General features: G+C 42.8%; 1 protein-coding gene across 1 annotated transcript; it reads right to left on the bottom strand.

The window, feature by feature from the left end:
• Positions 1-5,369: 5,369 nt before the first annotated feature.
• Positions 5,370-16,219, bottom strand: PRDX6 (peroxiredoxin 6). The gene is made up of 5 exons (XM_052653647.1): positions 16,054-16,219; positions 11,779-11,935; positions 9,017-9,163; positions 7,765-7,911; positions 5,370-6,478 (listed from the first exon to the last, which is right to left on the bottom strand). The coding sequence occupies exons 1-5, from the start codon at positions 16,146-16,148 to the stop codon at positions 6,350-6,352; spliced, it is 675 nt and encodes a 224-aa protein (XP_052509607.1). The 5' UTR covers positions 16,149-16,219; the 3' UTR covers positions 5,370-6,349.
• Between the last annotated feature and the right edge of the window lie 3,038 nt (positions 16,220-19,257).

The following is a 19,257-nucleotide window of genomic DNA, read 5'->3' as shown; positions in this document are numbered from 1 at the left end:
AAGTAGTTGTGGCACACAGGCTTAGTTGTCCCTCCGCATGTGGAATCTTCCCAAACTCAGGGATTACTGGCAGGCAAATTCTTAACCACTGGACCACCAGGGAAGTCCTCCCCTGATATTTAGTTCAAAGGTAGGGATCTCTAGGATCAGGGGTGGGGAGGCCCATCCATCATGCATTCAGTGAGACACTAGCATTTAATTATGGATGTTTCTCTTTGGAGTGTGTATTCCCATGGATCTGTAGGTCTCTGGTGTGGGTGTGTGGAGCACAGGTTGATCATGGGCATTTTCCTAGGGTTTCAATTTTATTTGACAATCTTTCAAAGGGAGACATTAACTCATTTTACTATTAGGTTATTTAAAATGTTTTATATTAAAATAAACATACTTTGGAGTAGGATGACAAATTTGCATGAATTTAATCAAAACAGAGGCCTCAAAATATTTTATTAGGGAGAGTCACTTAGGTGTTGCCCTGATGACATTTTTTTCTAGTTTCCTCATCAATCAGAACTATTTTAGAAAAGTCTGAGAAGTGCTGGAAACTGTGCCTAGAGTTAGGGAGGGAGAGGGCTGGTCACACTGGGCAAGGACAATATGGAGGCAAGTCTGGTGGGGAGCAGGGTAGCCTGCAAAGCTTGTTACTCAAGGGATCTCTATGAGGGCCCCTAAGAGAGTTCACTTGGGCCAGAGCCCACTGCTGAGTGGAGTGGATTGGAGAAGACAGCTATGACAGAGCAACAGGAGGGTGGGCAAACACAGGAGGGGGCCATGTAGCAGCAACAGTGGTGCCAAGAATGGGCCTTAGGAGCCTTCAGCACCCTCCCTCCCTCAGTTGCCAAATCACTCCAAAAAACATGTCTTCTATGAAAAAATGATGTGCTGTGGAAATGCAGCTTCATAAGTCCCTTGACCATCACACCCCCAACCAGATCACCACCCTAAGAAACTTTTAATAGAAATTCTGGGCCTATGACTATCATTTATGACAATCAGGGTGGTCTGCAGTGTGTCTGTTGGGGAAAAGGAAAGTTGCATTGACCAAACTGATGGTTATTGGTTCCTCTAAACAAAGCAATTGAATTCCTTGTAGGCAGTCTTCCTAGGTCATCCTCTTGTCTTTCTTAAAGGGATCTATTTCACAAATGTGACACCTCATTAGGTGTCTAGCAATTTGGCTTGTCGCTTGCCACTGTCTCTTCCAGGTCCCCTTATTTAAAAAATTCTCATTACAATTTAGGAGAAAAGTTTCCAGTTTACCTTGCAATCAGTCACAAAGTTAACAGGAATTCAACTCTCCTCACATTTCTCTTTAAGTGAACTTTGATACACTACTCTAACTAAGTGAATGTATCTCTTTACAAGATAATGCTTGTTGGGATAGAGATGCAGGGGTACTTACTTACTCAAAGTCTTTAATATGTAAGCTCTTCTAAAGGGAGTATTCCAGATAATTAAATGGAAACTTTTCAGTAGGTTTTCCGATTGCACTTACTGTTTTTCTTTTTTTCTGAAATGCTTATAGTCTCATATTTTACTTTTGACTTTCTTTTGTAGTTGGAAACTGGATCCCATTTTAGAAAAGGACTTTAATGGCACTTACGTGATACATGGAGTCAGTTGAGACTGAGCTAATATCCTGACTCAAGTGCTGAAACACTACCTGGCAAGGAGTTTACTCACAAACTGCTAAAGCAATTTACCTCTGCGTTTATTTTACAATTTTGATGGACTGCTGCAAAAGCTCTAATTTTAAGTAGTTGCATTTATACTTGAGATGTTCAAAATCCTTCAGATACCTTGAACTTACGGTTTAGCAAATGAAATCCTGCATCCAGCTGAGAGCAACCTATGATAGAGTAGAAGTTATCAAAAGCATTGTACAATTAACCCACTACTATCTAAAGCATAAGAACTATAATTTTGATTTGTGTTATTGCTACAACTAGTGCCTCCCTAACATTTTACAGAGTAAAATCTAGTAAATCCTCAATCTAGTAAATACTGAAAAATGGAACCACGTTCCATAATCTTAGTTATTAAAAGCAGTTTAGGAAAAATTAACAATCTTACATTGCATAGTACTATTTAATATCACTTTTCATTTTACTTAAAAAAGTCAAATAAAATTGAATTTTATGATGATTGTTTAATATTTAGGATCCATTATTCCTTTTCATTTCAACAAGATTTTAAAAGAATACACAATTTGCTACTCCAGGGAAAACCATAATAGAAGAAAGAATAGAAGAAAACACAAGAGAAAAAGTCAAGGCCCTCCAGATACCTAGAACAGGACAACATTTCTCAGGGTGGCTCGTGGAGTACTTACGCGTCAACAAACGTTAGGCGCAGCCACACCTAACAGCAGTCCTGCAGCCAGGACTGTCTGGCTAAGGAAGTTACCATAGACCCGGTTTCCTTTCAGATTCCCTGTCTTTCATCCTGGGCCTGTGACTTTTATCCTCAGGGTGGCAAAATGACATCTGTAACTCAGTCATCCCATTTGCTTTTCAGTGAAGCAAGGCACTTGCAGGAAGAGACCCCACCACAGGCCAACACTGTCACATGACCCCACCCACCTATCATCTTAGGATGAATTTTAACTGGCACCTCAACTTGCCACCCTTAATACAATCTGGGTATTTTTCATGAAGAATAAGGGGAAATGGTTATGGTGAACTGCAGTGTCTGCTGTATACTGCATCACGGTCACCTGGGTTGTGGCAGATGAAGAACTTCTGGCCGCTTGTGGAACCCATGTCTGGGGGAAGGGCCCTGGCCTGCTTATTTTAACACACTCCTCATGTAGTTTAATGCATATTGAAGCTTGAGTTCCACAAGATAGGGGATTAAGAAGTAGCAAAAAAACAGATGTCTGCTCTACAATCTTATGAGGCACATTATCATGTTATTTGAAATAACTAGAGGACACTTAATTCTATGTGTATCAGTTAGGATGCTTTTGTCCTCAGGTACCAGAAAACCCAACTCAAAAATGCTTAAACACTAAGATGATTTATTTTTATTACTTAAAGAAATTTTACTTATTTTTGGCTGTGCCGAGTCTTCATTGCTGCGCAGGCTTTTCCCTAATTGCGGAGAGTGGGGACTACTGTCTAGTTGCGGTGTGTGGGCTTCTCATTGTGGTGGTTTCTCTTTTGGAGCACAGGCTTCAGTTGTTGCAGCAACAACATGGGGTCAGTAGTTGCAGCTCCTGGGCTCTGGAGCACAGGCTCAATAGTTGTGGCACACGGGCTTAGTTGCTCTGTGGCTTGTGGGATCTTCCCGAATCAGGGATCAAGCGCATGTCTTCCACACTGGCAGACAAGATTGTTTACCACTGAGCCACCAAGGAAATCTGGTAATTTATTATTTTATGTTATAGTAGTCCAGAGGTAGGACGGGTTCACACTTGTTAGACTCAGTGAAGATCATGAAAGGTCAGATGTTTTCCTTTCTCTCAACTTGGCTGTTGACCTTTACAGCCTCATTTGGTGGCTGGATCCCTGCTCCCAGGTTGTAAGTTAGCTGCAGCAGCAATCAGTGTATGTTTTTTTGTTTATATTCAGTGTGAGAGAAAAATGGCTTCTAGTTGCTCTTGTTTGAGAAAGAATTCTTATAGAAACTCATGATCCTCTATTTGTGTCTCAGTGCCCATTGCTGAGCCAATCACTGACAAAGTGGCAATGCCTTTTTAACTAGTTAACGCATCCTTTAAGTTTGAATCAAAGTTGTATTTCCTCAATTTGCATTGCCCAAAGCGGTGGAGGTCAAATCGAGTAAATCACTGTGCCAGTTCACTGCATCCAAGTGGCATCTTGATATGCCCCTTTAGACCCAGCCATTCTAGCTCCTTACCCCTTCCTGAGCCTCTCAATGAGGATTCTTACCCTCAGGGGAATGGTTGGAAGTAAGGTCAGACTTTTGGCAAGACCACCCAGGAACCTCAAGTCACTCTGTGAATCTTAGATGGCTATCTCTTCTAGCCAAAGCATTTGCTGATTCTTTGAGAAGGCACCCAATAGACTGCCTCTTAAATTCTTAAGCTTCTCTCATAGCCACAACAGCCATATAATTTATTTTCACTTAATAAATTACTGGACTTATTAAATCTATTCTCCCTATGAAGTTGAGAGCAACAATTCTGGAAGGGGGAATTCTCCTTCCCATGCCATCCCAGTTAAAAAAAAAAAAAGACTTATAATCACTGCTATCCCCTCAACATACATTCATTATGTAACATTTTACATTTGGAGAATACTCTCACATTCCCATGGCCTCATGGCTGCTTTGTGATAGAACCAGAAGTTAATTTGTGGGTACATGACCTCCCTTTTCCTTGAGTTTTTCAGCATTCTTATATGGACATAATCTATGTGGGTAGGGTAGATATAGCTAAACAAGGTTTGGATGCCTGAGTGATAAGAGGGGCAATGTATTTATTGGGGGAATAATTGATGAATTTGATTTTGAATTTATAAACTTGATGGCCAGTGTCCGATCAATCAGTAGAGGTGTGTGAATAATTAATGTTGGAGATTTAGACTTAAGCCAGACTCTCTCGAGAGGCAGGACTGAAGGTGAATAGCCAAGGGAAGAGAGCAGTGAGGAACCTAATAGGGAGGTGACAAGATTTGAGGAGCCAGGGGTTATTCAGAAGAGATGTGCTAAAGAGCACCAGATAGTCTTGGTTCTTTAAATACAAAACACAGTGACTTGGAGAAGAGGTGACAGCAAGATGCCAGCCCAGTTAAATCTCTCTCAGACCAGCATTCCCAAGGATATGACTTGGAATTTTCACCTTCCTTCTCAACCTTCTTAGCATCACCCAAATTTTACATGTGGTAAAATTAAGGAAATGAAAAATTAATGACTTCTCTAAAACACGGCACCAGGGATCAGATTTTACGTTATTCTACTCAATAAAAGTATAGAGGGCTATATGCAAGAGATTATACCAGGTATGGGACCTGTCTTTCTAAATCTAGGACAGTATAGTCAGTCTGAGAGACTCTTGACTTAGGAATCCTTTGTACTCTTTCCAGAAAAGCAAAAGATGTCCCATCACCCTCAAGATTGGTATACTTAAATCCAGCACCCCTGTTAAGGTATTAGGTTAGAGGAGCTCTTTGTTGCAGGGGTCAGAGATTCCACAGGGCCCAGGTAAGCAATACGAAGGTGCGAAGTAGGCAGGAGATGTGGCAGGATCACATTTTCATCAGCAGCTCCTCTGTTTTCATTACATGAACGTTTATACACCTGTCTTTGGAGAGAGGCATCAGTGTCAGTCCTAGCAAGGAGACGTCTTGCCCTCAGGACATGAGTCTGAACTAGTACTTCAAAATGTGACAACAGAATTCTCTGACCACGTTTTTGACAAAGGATTTATTTGCTGATCCCTAAGAAGCAAAATTCAGAAAACATCTCCCTCCTCCACTGCAAGAATAGATAATAAAACATTTTCAGTCATCCTCTTCCCTCTTCCCATGGTGGGCCCTTTCACATGCATGTCATCGTAGAACAAACTGACATCCAGAAATTCTCCAAAAGGCACCTGGCACTGTCATGTTGCTCACGCCTTCTGCTACACCTCTCTGGCAGGCAAGTGGAGCCTTTTCTGTAGCTTCTCACTTTCAATAGCAATTTATTGAAAAATTTTCTTAATAGCAAAATATTTGAAGATTCTCTCCCCAGGCTCATCTTTCATTTATCTACTAGAAAAGTACTGAATGGAAAAGGTTTTTTTCTCTCAGTTGTGATCAAAACATGGAATACTGAAGAACTACCAGGTTACTCTAAGTTCTTAGGTTATACACGTAGATACGTACAGAGGAAGTTGAACCCCAAGTTCTATTCCCTCCCAAAATGGGTAACAGAAGATTTGATTAGCACAGGAAAAAAAAAAAAACAAACAAAAAAAAACAAACCTGATAGTCATTTTTTTGGCTTGGCCAAAACGTTCATTCGGGTTTTAAAAAGCCAAATGAACATTTTGGTCAACACAGTATGATGGAGCAAAGCAGGCTTTTTCAACCATAAACTGATACCACCTCTTGGTCATAAAACCCTGCAGAGATCCAAGATAAGTCTCAAATTTCGAAGAAAGTCAGCAGAGAGTGTGAAGATATATGAACAAAGGAGAAAGCTGCTGAAGGCACAAAGGATCCCCAGGAATTTTTAGTGCTGTTTTCATTTAATAAGCCAGTAGTATAGCAACCTAAAGACCTTGGCTGTGATCACACCAGAATGTTTTTAATGGACTGCTGCGGGGAAACATGATGGACAGCTGGCATCCTCTGGCTCATGGTGCTAAGTGGGCAGCTCCAGAACCAACTCCGTGGCAAGCCTATGGCTGGGGTGTGTAGCGGAGGTATTTCTTGCCAGATGGGAGCTCTTTGGTGAAGACTCCTTTAGGGAAAAGTTTTTTGGCTTCCTCTTCAGGGATGGTTGGAAGGACCATCACGCTGTCCCCATTCTATTGAAAAGACATTGAGAATGGTGAAGTTCAATCATCAAGTCTCCTTTGCTTTGCTCTCTCCCCCTGAGGAATTTTGCTTTCACAAATCGATCTTTGACACTTTTGGGAAGAGAAGTATTTCCCCACCTTAACAAGAAATAGTCCTGCTTTAAGCCCAGTAATGGTTTGCTATTCTGCATTTTAAAATTTATTCTAAATGAGTCCTTTGCACTACCCTGTGTGACTGAACCCAGCCTTCCTCTTTCACCCTTGGTCCCTACCTTCACCTCTTGCTGCTGCTTTTCCAGGCATGTTGGCTCTCCTGTTCCTTGAACGTGCCAAGCTCACTTTTAGGAAAACTCCTTAGCTGTTCCTTTAAGCCTGCAGTGCTCTTTCCTCCTAAAGATGCATGACTTGGCCCCTTGCTTTCTTTATGTCCTCCCCAAAGTTCTCTTCAGAGAAGAGCCTTCCTTCCTTGACAGCCAAATATAAAAGCAAGTCCTCCCACCTCTGCTCCCCTTCTCCCCACCTTTGCATGATTACTCTCTGTCATACACTGTCACCTAAGAAACTGTAAACTTTACTGTTGGTCTTTACCCACTGGAATGTAAGTTTTGTGAGGGCAGGGACTTTACACTGATTGTTCACTGCTAAATCCCAGTGCCCACTGTCTGGGCTCAGTAAACATAGGTTCAGTGAATGGACACAGAATTTCAATGGTTTGCCAGTCAGAAGAAAGAAAATAACAAGACCAGGTATTCAGGTTAGCGGATTAAAAAACGTAGTGATGTTAAGAAACTCGTGATATTATCCATGTCCTACATATTGCCGGAATAATAGAGATTAAAAATTCACAAACAGGTTTCAGAGAATTCTACATGGGTTTAAAAGACTGGAGCTTAAGAGAAATGTTTCAAGACATTAATACACCAAATAGTTTTATACCCATGACTTAAGTGGTTAAACTAAGTTCTGCTATAAATATTTTACCATCAGGGAAGAGTTCAAGTTTTTTTTTTTTTTTTTTTTAAACCTTTTATTTAGGAAAAGGAATCATTCTAACCAATTAATCTGTCCAAATAACCTAAAAGTTAGAAATATAGGGAGTTTGTATTTTGTATAAAAGGTGTTAAAGACTCTGAAAAATGGCCTCTCAGTAAATCCTAAACTCAGCCAGGAGGAAAAATCCTCCCAGTATTTGCATGCCAGAAACAGAGCCCTAGATAACACCCTAAAGGGAACCATTCAGATGGTGCCATAGGCCTTCTAGGCAAGTTGGGTTTCTGCCCTTTTAGCATCTTTACCTTCCAGTCAACCGGGGTGGCCACCCTCTTTTCTGCCGTCAGCTGGAGAGAGATAATTACTCTGAGAATCTCATCAAAGTTCCTGCCAGTGGTAGCTGGGTAGAGGATGGACAGTTTCAGTTTCTTATCAGGACCAAAAATAAACACCTGCAAAGTACACAGACACATAAACAGGAAGAACTCTGAGTGTTTTTGATATTAAAGCCTCTTATAAGGCTCTTTAGTCATTAAAAATGTTCAAGGGTATAACAAAACAAAATAACAAAAGCCCCCAAGTATCTAGAAAGACATGCCAAACAAACTGGGTAGTTGGAGTAGTTACGATTTTCTTCTCTATGTTATATTTCTAAACTTGAAGGGAATTTTATTTGGTTTTGGCTGTCTCAGTAAGAAAAACTGACTTGTGAACTGAATCCAGAAAAGGCCTCAGGAAGGTACTATGTTAACTATGGAAAATGATCATAAAAATAATACTAATGGGAGTTGATGGTGTTGTTTACTAGCTAAGTTATGTCCAACTCTGGTGACCTATGGACTGTAGCCCGCCAGGCTCCTCTGTCCATGGGATTTCCCAGGCAAGAATACTGGAGTGGGTTGCCATTTCCTACTCCAGGGGATCTTCCCAACCCAGGGATCAAACCCACATTTCCTGCTTTGGCAGGCAGATTCTTTACCACTGAGCCACTTGGGAAGCCCCATGGGAGTTGACACTGGTCCTCAAAATTCTGTACATTTTTGCAGATGTGGGAATAAGTTTGTTCTCTGGTGGATAAGGACAGAACAAATAAGAATTCAAAACAAGAGATGCCTTATGAAGAAGACTATGACCCACTGTGGAGAAGGAAATGGCAATCCACTCCAGCACTCTTGCCTGGAAAATCCCATGGATGGAGGAGCCTGATAGGCTACAGCCCATGGGGTTGCAAAGAGTCAGACATGACTGAGGGACTTCACTTCACTTATGACCCACTGCTTTAAAGAGAGGGCTGTCAGGAGAACTATAGCAGAAGATTTCACAACTCTAGATGACATGTTAGGATAACTATGTAGATTTTCAAAAGCTGTGAATTAAGCAGTTTATTAATAAGTTAGCTGAAAAATTTTACTTTGTACCAGCATTTAGATAAAAAGTGAAAGTGCCAGCACACACTTATTTCCTAACTGGAGATATTCACCCATTTACTTTAGTTGCCCCAAGCATTTACTCGGATAGATGTTGCCTGGTCAGATTATCTAGTAGTACACAACTTACCACACGAGCAGTCACAGGCATGCCCTTTTCGTCTTTCTCTGCTGGGTCCAGCATGCCCAACTGGATAGCAAGGTCCCGATTCTTATCATCAATGATGGGAAAAGGTAACTTTTCCGTGGGCTCTTCACCATTGTAAGCGTTGATATCCTGAAATGCAGGGGAAACAGAAAAAGGGAATTCTAAAGCAGGCATATCCTCTAAATGCAATCAGTTAACACACATCATTTTGTAAGACAGGGAAGAGAGGACCATAATCATAATAATTTCTCTACACAATTTTAAGGGCTTCCCTGGTGGCTCAGAGGTTAAAGCGTCTGCCTCCAATGCGGGAGACACAATTTTAATAAGAAAATTAATAAATGAACACTCCTTATCCCAACTGTTCACTGACAGAAATAACAGTAGGGTATAGTACTTAGGTTATAATCTAGAGCCTTTTCATGCCCAAGGCTCTTCAAATTCAGCGTGTTTTTATTGCTTTGAGAAAGCAGCATTAAACTCTCTAAAAGTGGAATAATACAGAGTTAAGATGTCAATCCCAGGTACCTCTGGGTACCCAAACATTGTAAAAAAAAGAACCATCAGTGACAATCAGTTCACATCCAGAAATTACGTCACAGGCAAAGATAATTCTGTAGATATGGTACTGATCTGAACCCTGACTCAAAAGCACCCTGACTCAGACATTAAGCTACTAAAACAAAGATATTAAGAAAGAGAAGAAACACAAAGCTTAGAGCAAAAAGAATAGAGAGTTGAATATTCACTTCAGTAACTAGTCAAAGGTAAATCTCTTACAGGTAAAAAGGCAGAGGTGAATTTACACTAGGGTGAAATCCACATAAAAAGCAACGCATTCCAAGTCTGAATTGAAGGACAATGTACTTGCTTCCGCTCTCTATGCCTTCCTCTCCTAGTGAAAAAACTTTATTCATTTTTCCATCCTGGGAAATTCTGGGGGAAAAGAAAAAAATCTAGCTTTATTATTTGATCTGGCATTGAAATTTCACTTAAGGTGGGCCAAGCATTATGGTAAGTACATATGGGATACAGATAAGTAAAGTTCCTGCCTCTAAGGGAACTTCTGATTTGGTTAGATGATTTCCATAAGAAGTAGCAACAAATGCAAGATGGTAATATGCAAAAGGCAGAAGCTGAAGTACACCAGCCTCCCCATGTGTAAGACTGCTGAGCTAGGAAAGGGTTTAAGGATGGGGTATGACTTTGACTTGGGCCTTGCAGGATGGATACAATTTTCACAAGGCAAAGGAAGGCATTCTAGAGAGAGGGAGCAATATTAATGAAACATGTAGACAAGTCTGAGCATAAACTGTTGACTGGAGAATGAGGAGTTTATCTGGGTAGAGTTTTAGGAAGTAAGGAAAAAGAGTTAATGCTGCAATAAGGTCTAGGTATTCTGTGGCGCCTTGAAAGTAAAACAAGAGTTGGTGGCATAGCAGATTAAGACCCTCTGTGGATTTTGCCACAGAGACACCACAGGATAAACGTAGCATTCATGAACTTTGAAATGGATAACAAATTGTACCATGTTTCTTAATTCTATTTGCTTAACTTTCTTCCTTCTGTCACTAGCAGTCTATCATGTCACCACCACTAAAATAACAACAGATATGGTTTCATGCTACAGGCACCTTGAGGTTTCCTACATAACCAGGTGTAAAGTTGGGATTTGTTTCCTATTTAATGTGATCACAATTCTGAAAATTCTAAGGCACAAGCTCACCAGAAAACATGAACCTGGGTATGTGCCTATACTTTAAAGAGTATTATATAATTGGCTATAAACTCTTCCTTCTGCCACTTGTAGTCTCAATAATTGCTATGCAGTAACTCTCAACCCTGCTATTTGCATGACAGGCATTACATTACACCCATGAAAAGCAAAGAACCATATGCTTTGGCTTTATTCTATCCTTCAGTTCAGTTCAGTTCAGTCACTCAGTTCGTGTCCAACTCTTTGCGACCCCATGAATCACAGCACGCCAGGCCTCCCTGTCCATCACCAACTCCAGGAGTTCACTCAGACTCATGTCCATCGAGTCAGTGATGCCATCCAGCCATCTCATCCTGGATCGTCCCCTTCTCCTCCTGCCCCCAATCCCTCCCAGCATCAGAGTCTTTTCCAGTGAGTCAACTCTTTGCATGAGGTGGCCAAAGTACTGGAGTTTCAGCTTTAGCATCATTCCTTCCAAAGAAATGCCAGGGCTGATCTCCTTCAGAATGGACTGGTTGGATCTCCTTGCAGTCCAAGGGACTCTCAAGAGTCTTCTCCAACACCACAGTTCAAAAGCATCAATTCTTCAGTGCTCAGCCTTCTTCACAGTCCAACTCTCACATCCATACATGACCACTGGAAAAACCGTAGCCTTGACTAGACGGGCCTTAGTCAGCAAAGCAATGTCTCTGCTTTTGAATATACTATCTAGGTCGGTCATAACTTTTCTTCCAAGGAGTAAGCGTCTTTTAATTTCATGGCTGCAGTCACCATCTGCAGTGATTTTGGAGCCCCTCAAAATAAAGTCTGACACTGTTTCTACTGTTTCCCCATCTATTTACCATGAAGTGATGGGACCAGATGCCATGATCTTCGTTTTCTGAATGTTATTCTATCCTAAATCAAGCTAATTCCTACCCTCTATCATTTAGTATCAAAGAAAGTATCACCTTCACCTCAAACCAAGCTACTCTATAAAATTTATAACATGATCTGTAACCTCAAAGCTTCTGCCAACAGGTAATACCTTGCTCCATGCAAGATGGTCTTCCACACTGTCTATGGAAAGAGCAATCATCTTAACATTTCTCTTGGCAAATTCTGGTGCCAGCTTTGCTGCTCTGCCGAGCTCCGTGGTACACACTGGGGTAAAGTCCCGAGGGTGGGAGAAGAGAATGCCCCATCTGAATAAGGAAAAGAAGGTCACAAGTGAATGAAGAGATGATCACCAACATCACGTACAGTGAAAAATCACAAATCCTAGATCAGAAATGGCTTTCTTTTTAAAATGAATGCTTATGAAGACAATTGGGGCTTCCCAGGTGGTGCTAGTGGTAAAGAACCCGCCTGCCAAAGCAAGAGATGTTAAGAGATGTGGGTTCCATCCCTGGGTCAGGAAGATCCCCTGGAGGAGGGCATGGGAACCCACTCCAGTTGGGATATGGCTGAAGCGACTTAGCATGCACGCATGAAGACAATCACTTTTAAACTTTTCTGTTGAGGAGTGCTTTTCAATTATCTCCAGAAAAATCTGTTTCATGCCCACTTCAATCAAATATATGAAATTCAATATGGTAAATATTTAAAAAGACTGTCAGGGTATTGCCTACTTTAGTAATTCCAGAGCTACCCTGAGTCCTTTTCAGCTAAACAATCTGTGCTATTCAAACTAAATACTTACTAAAATAGCTTCCCCCTTCTTTTACACTTTCTACATTTTTTTCTAAGCACAGATATGCTGACATTCACCTCTAATAATGGATGAGCCAGTATGCCTGGATCTAGACCAATGCCTGACTTAAATAATAAACACATTATGTAACCTGAAATAAATAGGCTTCTATCCTCTATTTATATGTAAAGTTAAAGCTGACACTTGGCTTCTTTTACGTGAACAGATATAAAAACTTTTGTAAAACTAGTTTACTGATCTAACCTGCTAAACAGGACACCCAATATTTGTACCCTGACACAACAACAGCATTTTAAGAGTTTCACCTATCTCTTCACGTGCAGTTTCTTCTTCCTTTAGACCAGGTGGGTAGAAAAAATACAGCCTTCAATGTTGATTTCTACAACTACAGATTCTTAGGGAAATAGTATTATCTACATCATCATTGCCTACGATTAAACTTGTATGAATTTTAAGCACATTTCAAGCTAAGTCACCAAGAGTCTTTGGAGTACTGTCCTTCTGGGCAGCAGAAACTATTCTTTCAACTGAAAATCTAACACTCAGTTTCCACATTCTAGTCGACTTAACAACATTAAAGCAGGACCTTAAACTAGTAGATTACTCATGGTAGCCTAGACGCCACGCTGACCTCCTTGAAGTTTGCCAAATTTCCTGAAGCACAAAGAAGAAAGCAGAGACAGGGTACCTAATTTCCACCTACATCTGCCACTCAGCTCCCAAGGTTTCAGGAAAGGAAAAGACCTTCTTATAAAAAGGATGGATGGCCCTGTGGCAAGACTGGGAAGAGAAAGGTAATATTTTTAAGATTGTGGGAGGGTGTGGTATGTATTTTTATATACATAAAGGGCAATAAGAGATTTATTTAAAATGTTTAAAAATAATTAATCTAGTTATGAGTACAATCTAGGCCTTAGAGTCCATGGTGAAGGATCTATTTAAGGGTCAGATGAGACTTAAGGAAGAAGTTGAGAAAAAAAATGAACAGGGCAGTTCCTCTTGCATTGTTAAAGAGGTGATTAGTTAGAAAAATCAGGCCTTCTCTTTGCACTGTGAGTCAAGAGACTGTTTTGCTGAATCATGTTAAGAAAACTTGTCTGAAGCCACTTCACATCCTCCCCTTCAGAAGCCACTCTCTAGTTTGCTCCTGGCGAGGAACAGGATAACCCCTGAGAATGTCTTACTGTGGCCCATTTCCCTCTGTCTCTCTACTGCTGCTCTTCAGAGGAATACAATTACAGTATCCCCTTTCCTTCCTTTTTCATTTTCAAAAAGGACAAAAAGGTTTCCTCCTTTAAGGGAGATGGTCCCAACTCACTAACCCCCTGGAAAAACCCAAGGAAAACCCACGTTTTGTTTGGTGAAGATGTACTGTGAAGAAGCTGCTTCTGTCACATATACATGGTAATTGGGCTCAATAAACTCATTAAATAAGCTCCCAAACCCCTTGGCTGTTTCCAGTTGTCCAGGGGAAGGGTAGGTACCTGTAATGTTTGAAATTGTAATTTTTTTTCTCCAAAACACATCTGATTACAAATTGACAGTCTGAACTGAAATCACATTAAGAGTGGAGTTGGGAAAAATTGCATTTGCCACAATCCATTTATTATAGTGTTATAAAGGCTCAAACTTACTTTTGGGGTAAGGCAGGAAATAGTACTCTCCCATACTTGACCCAAGGCAGACTTGTGTATTATTTGTTTATAGATGCAGTTTTCTCTCTCATCTTCCTACTGCTAATTCCCTGAGAAGGTATCACTTTTAATCAGATCAACAAAAATTCCAAACAAGTAGGGTTAGCTTAAATGGTGACATCATTTTTAACTATTGCTACAATAAATATGCTTCATAATAATATTTACCAAGCTAAGAGCTTTGGCAAGATTTTGTTTTATGTGGGTGGGGGCTGGGAAGAAACATTCTCTGAAAATCCCATGGAGTTTTGGAGAAATACTAATACCTAGATACTTGAGTATGAGACCGGACATGGTCTGTATTTCTGAAGTCTTTGCCTGCTTTTAAGGTCTGAGTGTTCCATTTCTCATCCTTTTTCTAGCCTAGTCCTTTCAAAGAACTTAGCTTTTCCCTTAAACAGTGGTTGGAAAAAAATCCCCAGTGGCTCAGATGGTAAAGAATCCACCTGCAATGTGGGAGACCCGGGTTTGATCCCTGGGTTGGGAAGATCTCTTGGAGGAGGGAATGGATACCCACTTCAGTATTCTTACCTAGAGAATCCCATGGATTCTCCCTGGCAGGCTAAAATCCATGGGGTCACGAAAAGTAGGACACAACTGAGCAACTGACACACTTCGAAGAGGTTGGTTAGGCCTAAGAATCTCTCCCAGGTGCTCTGCAGAGGTTTGGCCTATCACTAATTCATCTCATCAAGTTCACCCTCTGTAATATATACACCTGGTCACTGTTTATAAAAGGGATACAAAGCAAGAAGGAATTGTAAAACCTTAGACCACAGTGTGTGTGTGTTGGGGGGCTGCAGGCACTGGAACCCCAGAACCACAGTATAACTAGACACAGCTGGGATGTTTCATATTAAATCTAATCAACTTGACGTTTGCTGATTCAGAAGCTGTAAAACCACCGTTCCACCAATATACTCCTAGTCATAATAGTATGATTGCCAGGCTAGATCACGGGTCACCAGTTTGGCAAGACTGCCTGCGGCTGGGAGCAAGGCAGAGGGGGGAGGGGCAGTAAGAGGCACTCTGCTGTGAAACAAAAGGGCCTCAAAGTGGGAGGTGTTGGTGTCCGTGACCTACCCATAGTTACTGCTAACTGAACAACCTCAGAAACCCCTTCCCTCAGGGTGCTGCAAGTTCTGGAATAAAGGACACACCCGCACGCAGAGTGTTCTGGGTTCCTCCCAAAGCGGCTATCAAATCAAATTCTAGCAGCTGGGGGAGGCTCTGGACAAAAAGTCTTTCAGCCACCAATTTGGCAGCTGGTGGTTTAAATTTTTTTTGTGCTGAGAAGCCTGCAAATACCACTGAAGCAAGCAGAACCCTCAGATAACACGCTGGGTCCTTCCTAAACCTTCAGCCAGCAGCAGTGCCCTTTGACTGGCCTTGGCTACCCACCTTCCCCCGGGAATGAACTGCAGAACGGAGGGAGGGAGGGAGGGAGGTACGATCCTGGGCACGAGTCCCGGGAACTGACCACCGATGCTGCCCGGCCCCTGCCCGCTCCGGGCCTCGGCTGGACCATGCTACTCACACAGTTCGCCCAACAGAAGTAAATGGACTTAAACTCTCCTCCGTACCGGCCTCCCGTTCCTGAGATCCGCGGGAACCCAATTTTGTTCCCCCTCCCCCTTCCTCATCCGGGAGTCAGCCCAACCACGCGGGGGCCGAGAAGCGAGAGGCGATCAAGTGGCCGGTGCAGGGTGGGCCGGAGGGTCGCTGCCCCTCCGCAGCGCCGCCGCGAAGAAGCGGCCAGACAACGAGACGCACGCGCAGGAACCGGTGCGGGGAGGAGACAGGCGACGAGCTGGGGGCCGAGCGGTGAGGAGGACCGAAGAGAGGAAAAAGGGAAGGCTCCCCTGAATTCGGGCGTAACCCGAGGCTAGGGCAGGGCGACGAGGTGGCCACTTACGAGTCTCCCAGATAGTCGTGGAAACGGATGCGGCCGATGGTAGTATTTGCCTCGAAGTTGGGAGCCTCGTCCCCGAGGAGGAGACCTCCGGGCATGGCGGCAGCAGTGACGCGAGGAGTAAGAAGAGGTGCAGCACCGACTGCCACTAGCCTGAGGGTTCTGGCGGTGTAGGTGCTGGGGGCGGAATAAATAGGGCTTCCAGGGGCGGGACCAAAGCCGAGTCCAGATAGGCGGGGTCACGGCGGGAGCTATGGGCGGGGCCAGGAAGCGGGGCCCGGTCGTTTGCAGGGTGGGCGGGGCCGCGTCTGGCGTCTGGCCGCGGCGGCGACCTGGGCGAGAGTCTGGAACCGGCGGGAATCTGAGGCAGGGCTCGGGGCGGACTGTCCTGGGCCCGGTCCAGCACCCCGCCAGGCCTCTGCCCTGCCGGGAGCCTGTGAACACTGTCGCGCCTTCCACGTGACAGGGGACTCAATGACGTTGCCCTTTGGAGGCTTGGAGGTGCGTTCTGGTCTTTGGAGGTAAAGGAAGAGGAACGCAATAGGAAGGGGCGCCGCTAGGCGGACAGCCGCCCTACGGAGCCGCCAGAATCCGCGGAGGCCCTCCTGCCCCGCTCCTCACGGCCGACTGCAGGCCGAAGGGGTCCAGAGACCCCTGCACTCCGGGCTCTGTTAGCGTGAGCGTCTGGAATCCTGACCGCCCCAGCCAGCCTGGCCATCCTGATTTCTGTTATCAGAGGATGTGGCAAGACATAGGCATGGGGGCCACCTTACGTCAGAGGAAGTGGCTTTCTTGTTGCCGCAAAAAATTCCAGCAACCATGTCAGTACGTGCTTGGGGGAATGTGAGAAACTTTTAGTTTTAGTCCACTCCCAGAATTCATTATGGACCATAAGATATTCAACACAATTATCCTGAAATTTAAGCATAAATATAAAAACCTACCGGAGAAGGTGATGGCACCCCACTCCAGTACTCTTGCCTGGAAAATCCCATGGACGGAGCAGCCTGGTAGGCTGCAGTCCATGGGGTCGCGAAGAGTCGGAGACGACTGAGCGACTTCATTTTCATTTTTCACTTTCATGCATTGGAGAAGGAAATGGCAACCCACTCCAGTGTTCTTGCCTGGAGAATCCCAGGGACCGGGGAGCCTGGTGGGCTGCCGTCTATGGGGTCACACAGAGTCGGACACAACTGAAGTGACTTACTAGTAGTAGTATAAAAACCTACTTGTGATCTACAGTGTGCAAGTCAACATGGCCACCCAAAGAAATGGAAGTTTAGATTCATTTATTTAACTTTCTACCTGCCAAGCCCAAGTTAGGCAAGATGACTGTTCTCTTGGAGCTTTCATTATAGTAAGGGAGACATCATTAAATAGGAATATATTAGACAGTAGCATGTGCTGGAGGGTAACAGGTGCTAGTTGGACTGGATGGTCTGCTCAGGGAAAGCCTCCAGGATAGTGTAGATAAACTGTAAGTAGTTAACCTCTGCCATAGTGCACCAAGGGATAAGACCTTCAACTTCCAGGCCAATAATACCAATTGTCAGGTGCATCTGCTTTCGTAGCTATCTTAGTAGTTTACATAGTAAGTGCTCTGGAAATGGTAGCTATTACTTGGATGATAGTAGTTTATGCAATAACCCTTGCTTTGCTAACTGTGTTCTATGTGCTATGCTAGGCCTGGTGATACAGAAGAGAGAGTCTTTCCTCTTTGAAGGAAAGCAGATACACTATACAGTTATGATAAAAACAGTAAATGCTGATGGAGGGTTGGGGGAGGGCAGGATGCCAAATTGTTAAGAGTTAAAAGGTAGGAAGGAAAAAGTGAAGGGTTTGGCAATGGCCGTTTGGAAGAACAACAGTACATTACGAATGTGAACTCCTAAAGGTTAGACCATATTTTATTGATAAATGTTTGTGACCTGTTAGACATAATGGGTGTGGAACTAGATTGCACAAAGTATTGGAGAACCATTTGGCCACCTTCTGCAGCCACAACCGCAAAGTTTCTTGTCCATTTTCTGCTGGGAATGAAAGAGCAATGTATCTCTAGTTATAATAGTAGCTAGGCAAAAATTCTTACCCACTTTGGGCTTCCCTTGTGGCTCAGTTGGTAAAGAATCCACCTGCAATGTGCGAGACCTGGGTTGGGAACATACCTTGGAGAAGGGAAAGGCTACCCACTCCAGTATTCTGACCTGGAGAATTCCCTGGACTGTTTAGTCCATGGGTTTGCAAAGAGTTGGACACGACTGAGTGACTTTCACTTTCACTTTGGAGGAAATACTTAAAACTTGAAATTAATGTCAGAAAGGTGGGATGATGTTTTTAAAAGTAATTCTTATAAAGCTTTCTTGTTAAATTAGATTTTCTTTTCAGAAAAAAATAGAGGGCTGGAGTACAAGAAACTCTTGATCAGGGCAGTACTATCAAGCTGCTGTGTGAGTGGGGCTGATAATCTCTCCACTGCTCTTCTTTATCATGTTTAATGTGGTTACTCCTTCCTGTCATGTCTGCTACAAGACATCTACAATTTGGAAAGAAAGCAAAATAGGACATGTGGGAGTAAAAATGAAAAGACAACAGCTTATGAAATGCTAGAATGATGAATAGTTCTCAGAGGGACATTGGAGCAGTAAATTCTGACACTTCTTTCCCCAAATACAGCACTCTTCCTGAAAGTTTACTGTTTACAATGAAAGAGACTGTTTAGTAAGTTTCACAAATAATGATTGGGGGGGGGGGGTTCATTAATGGTTAAATAATTAGATTTTAAAACATAATAGAACAAAGACCAAAAGTCAACTTGGAATTACTGAAAGGATGATGAATTAAGTTATCAATTTTCTTATCTGCTTTTAGTTAAGCATAAGAGACTTGATGCCATAATGGAAACAAATTAAGATTTGTAAAGAGTGAGCAGTGAATATCAAGTTGTGAAGCTTCATGTCTACATATCTCTGTATATCTTCAGAGATTATCATAGAGAGGAGACAGGAAAAGTAGAGAGGGAGAGAAGAGAAAGCAGATAGCAGACAAGCAGTAAGACCTGAGAAAGGGAAGAAGAAAGAAAGAAAAAGGAGAGAAAAAGAAGTGTTTGGGGAGAGAAACCAATTTGAATGCCTGCCTTGCCCAGATTTCTCCTCAGCAATGTCAACCACATGGCCCTGCCACTCTGGCTTTTTGTGGTTGCCCAGGACT

Source organism: Budorcas taxicolor, chromosome 16 (assembly GCF_023091745.1).
Source record: "Budorcas taxicolor isolate Tak-1 chromosome 16, Takin1.1, whole genome shotgun sequence".
Taxonomy (NCBI): domain Eukaryota; kingdom Metazoa; phylum Chordata; class Mammalia; order Artiodactyla; family Bovidae; genus Budorcas; species Budorcas taxicolor.
This window is presented reverse-complemented; position numbering and strand designations above follow the sequence as displayed.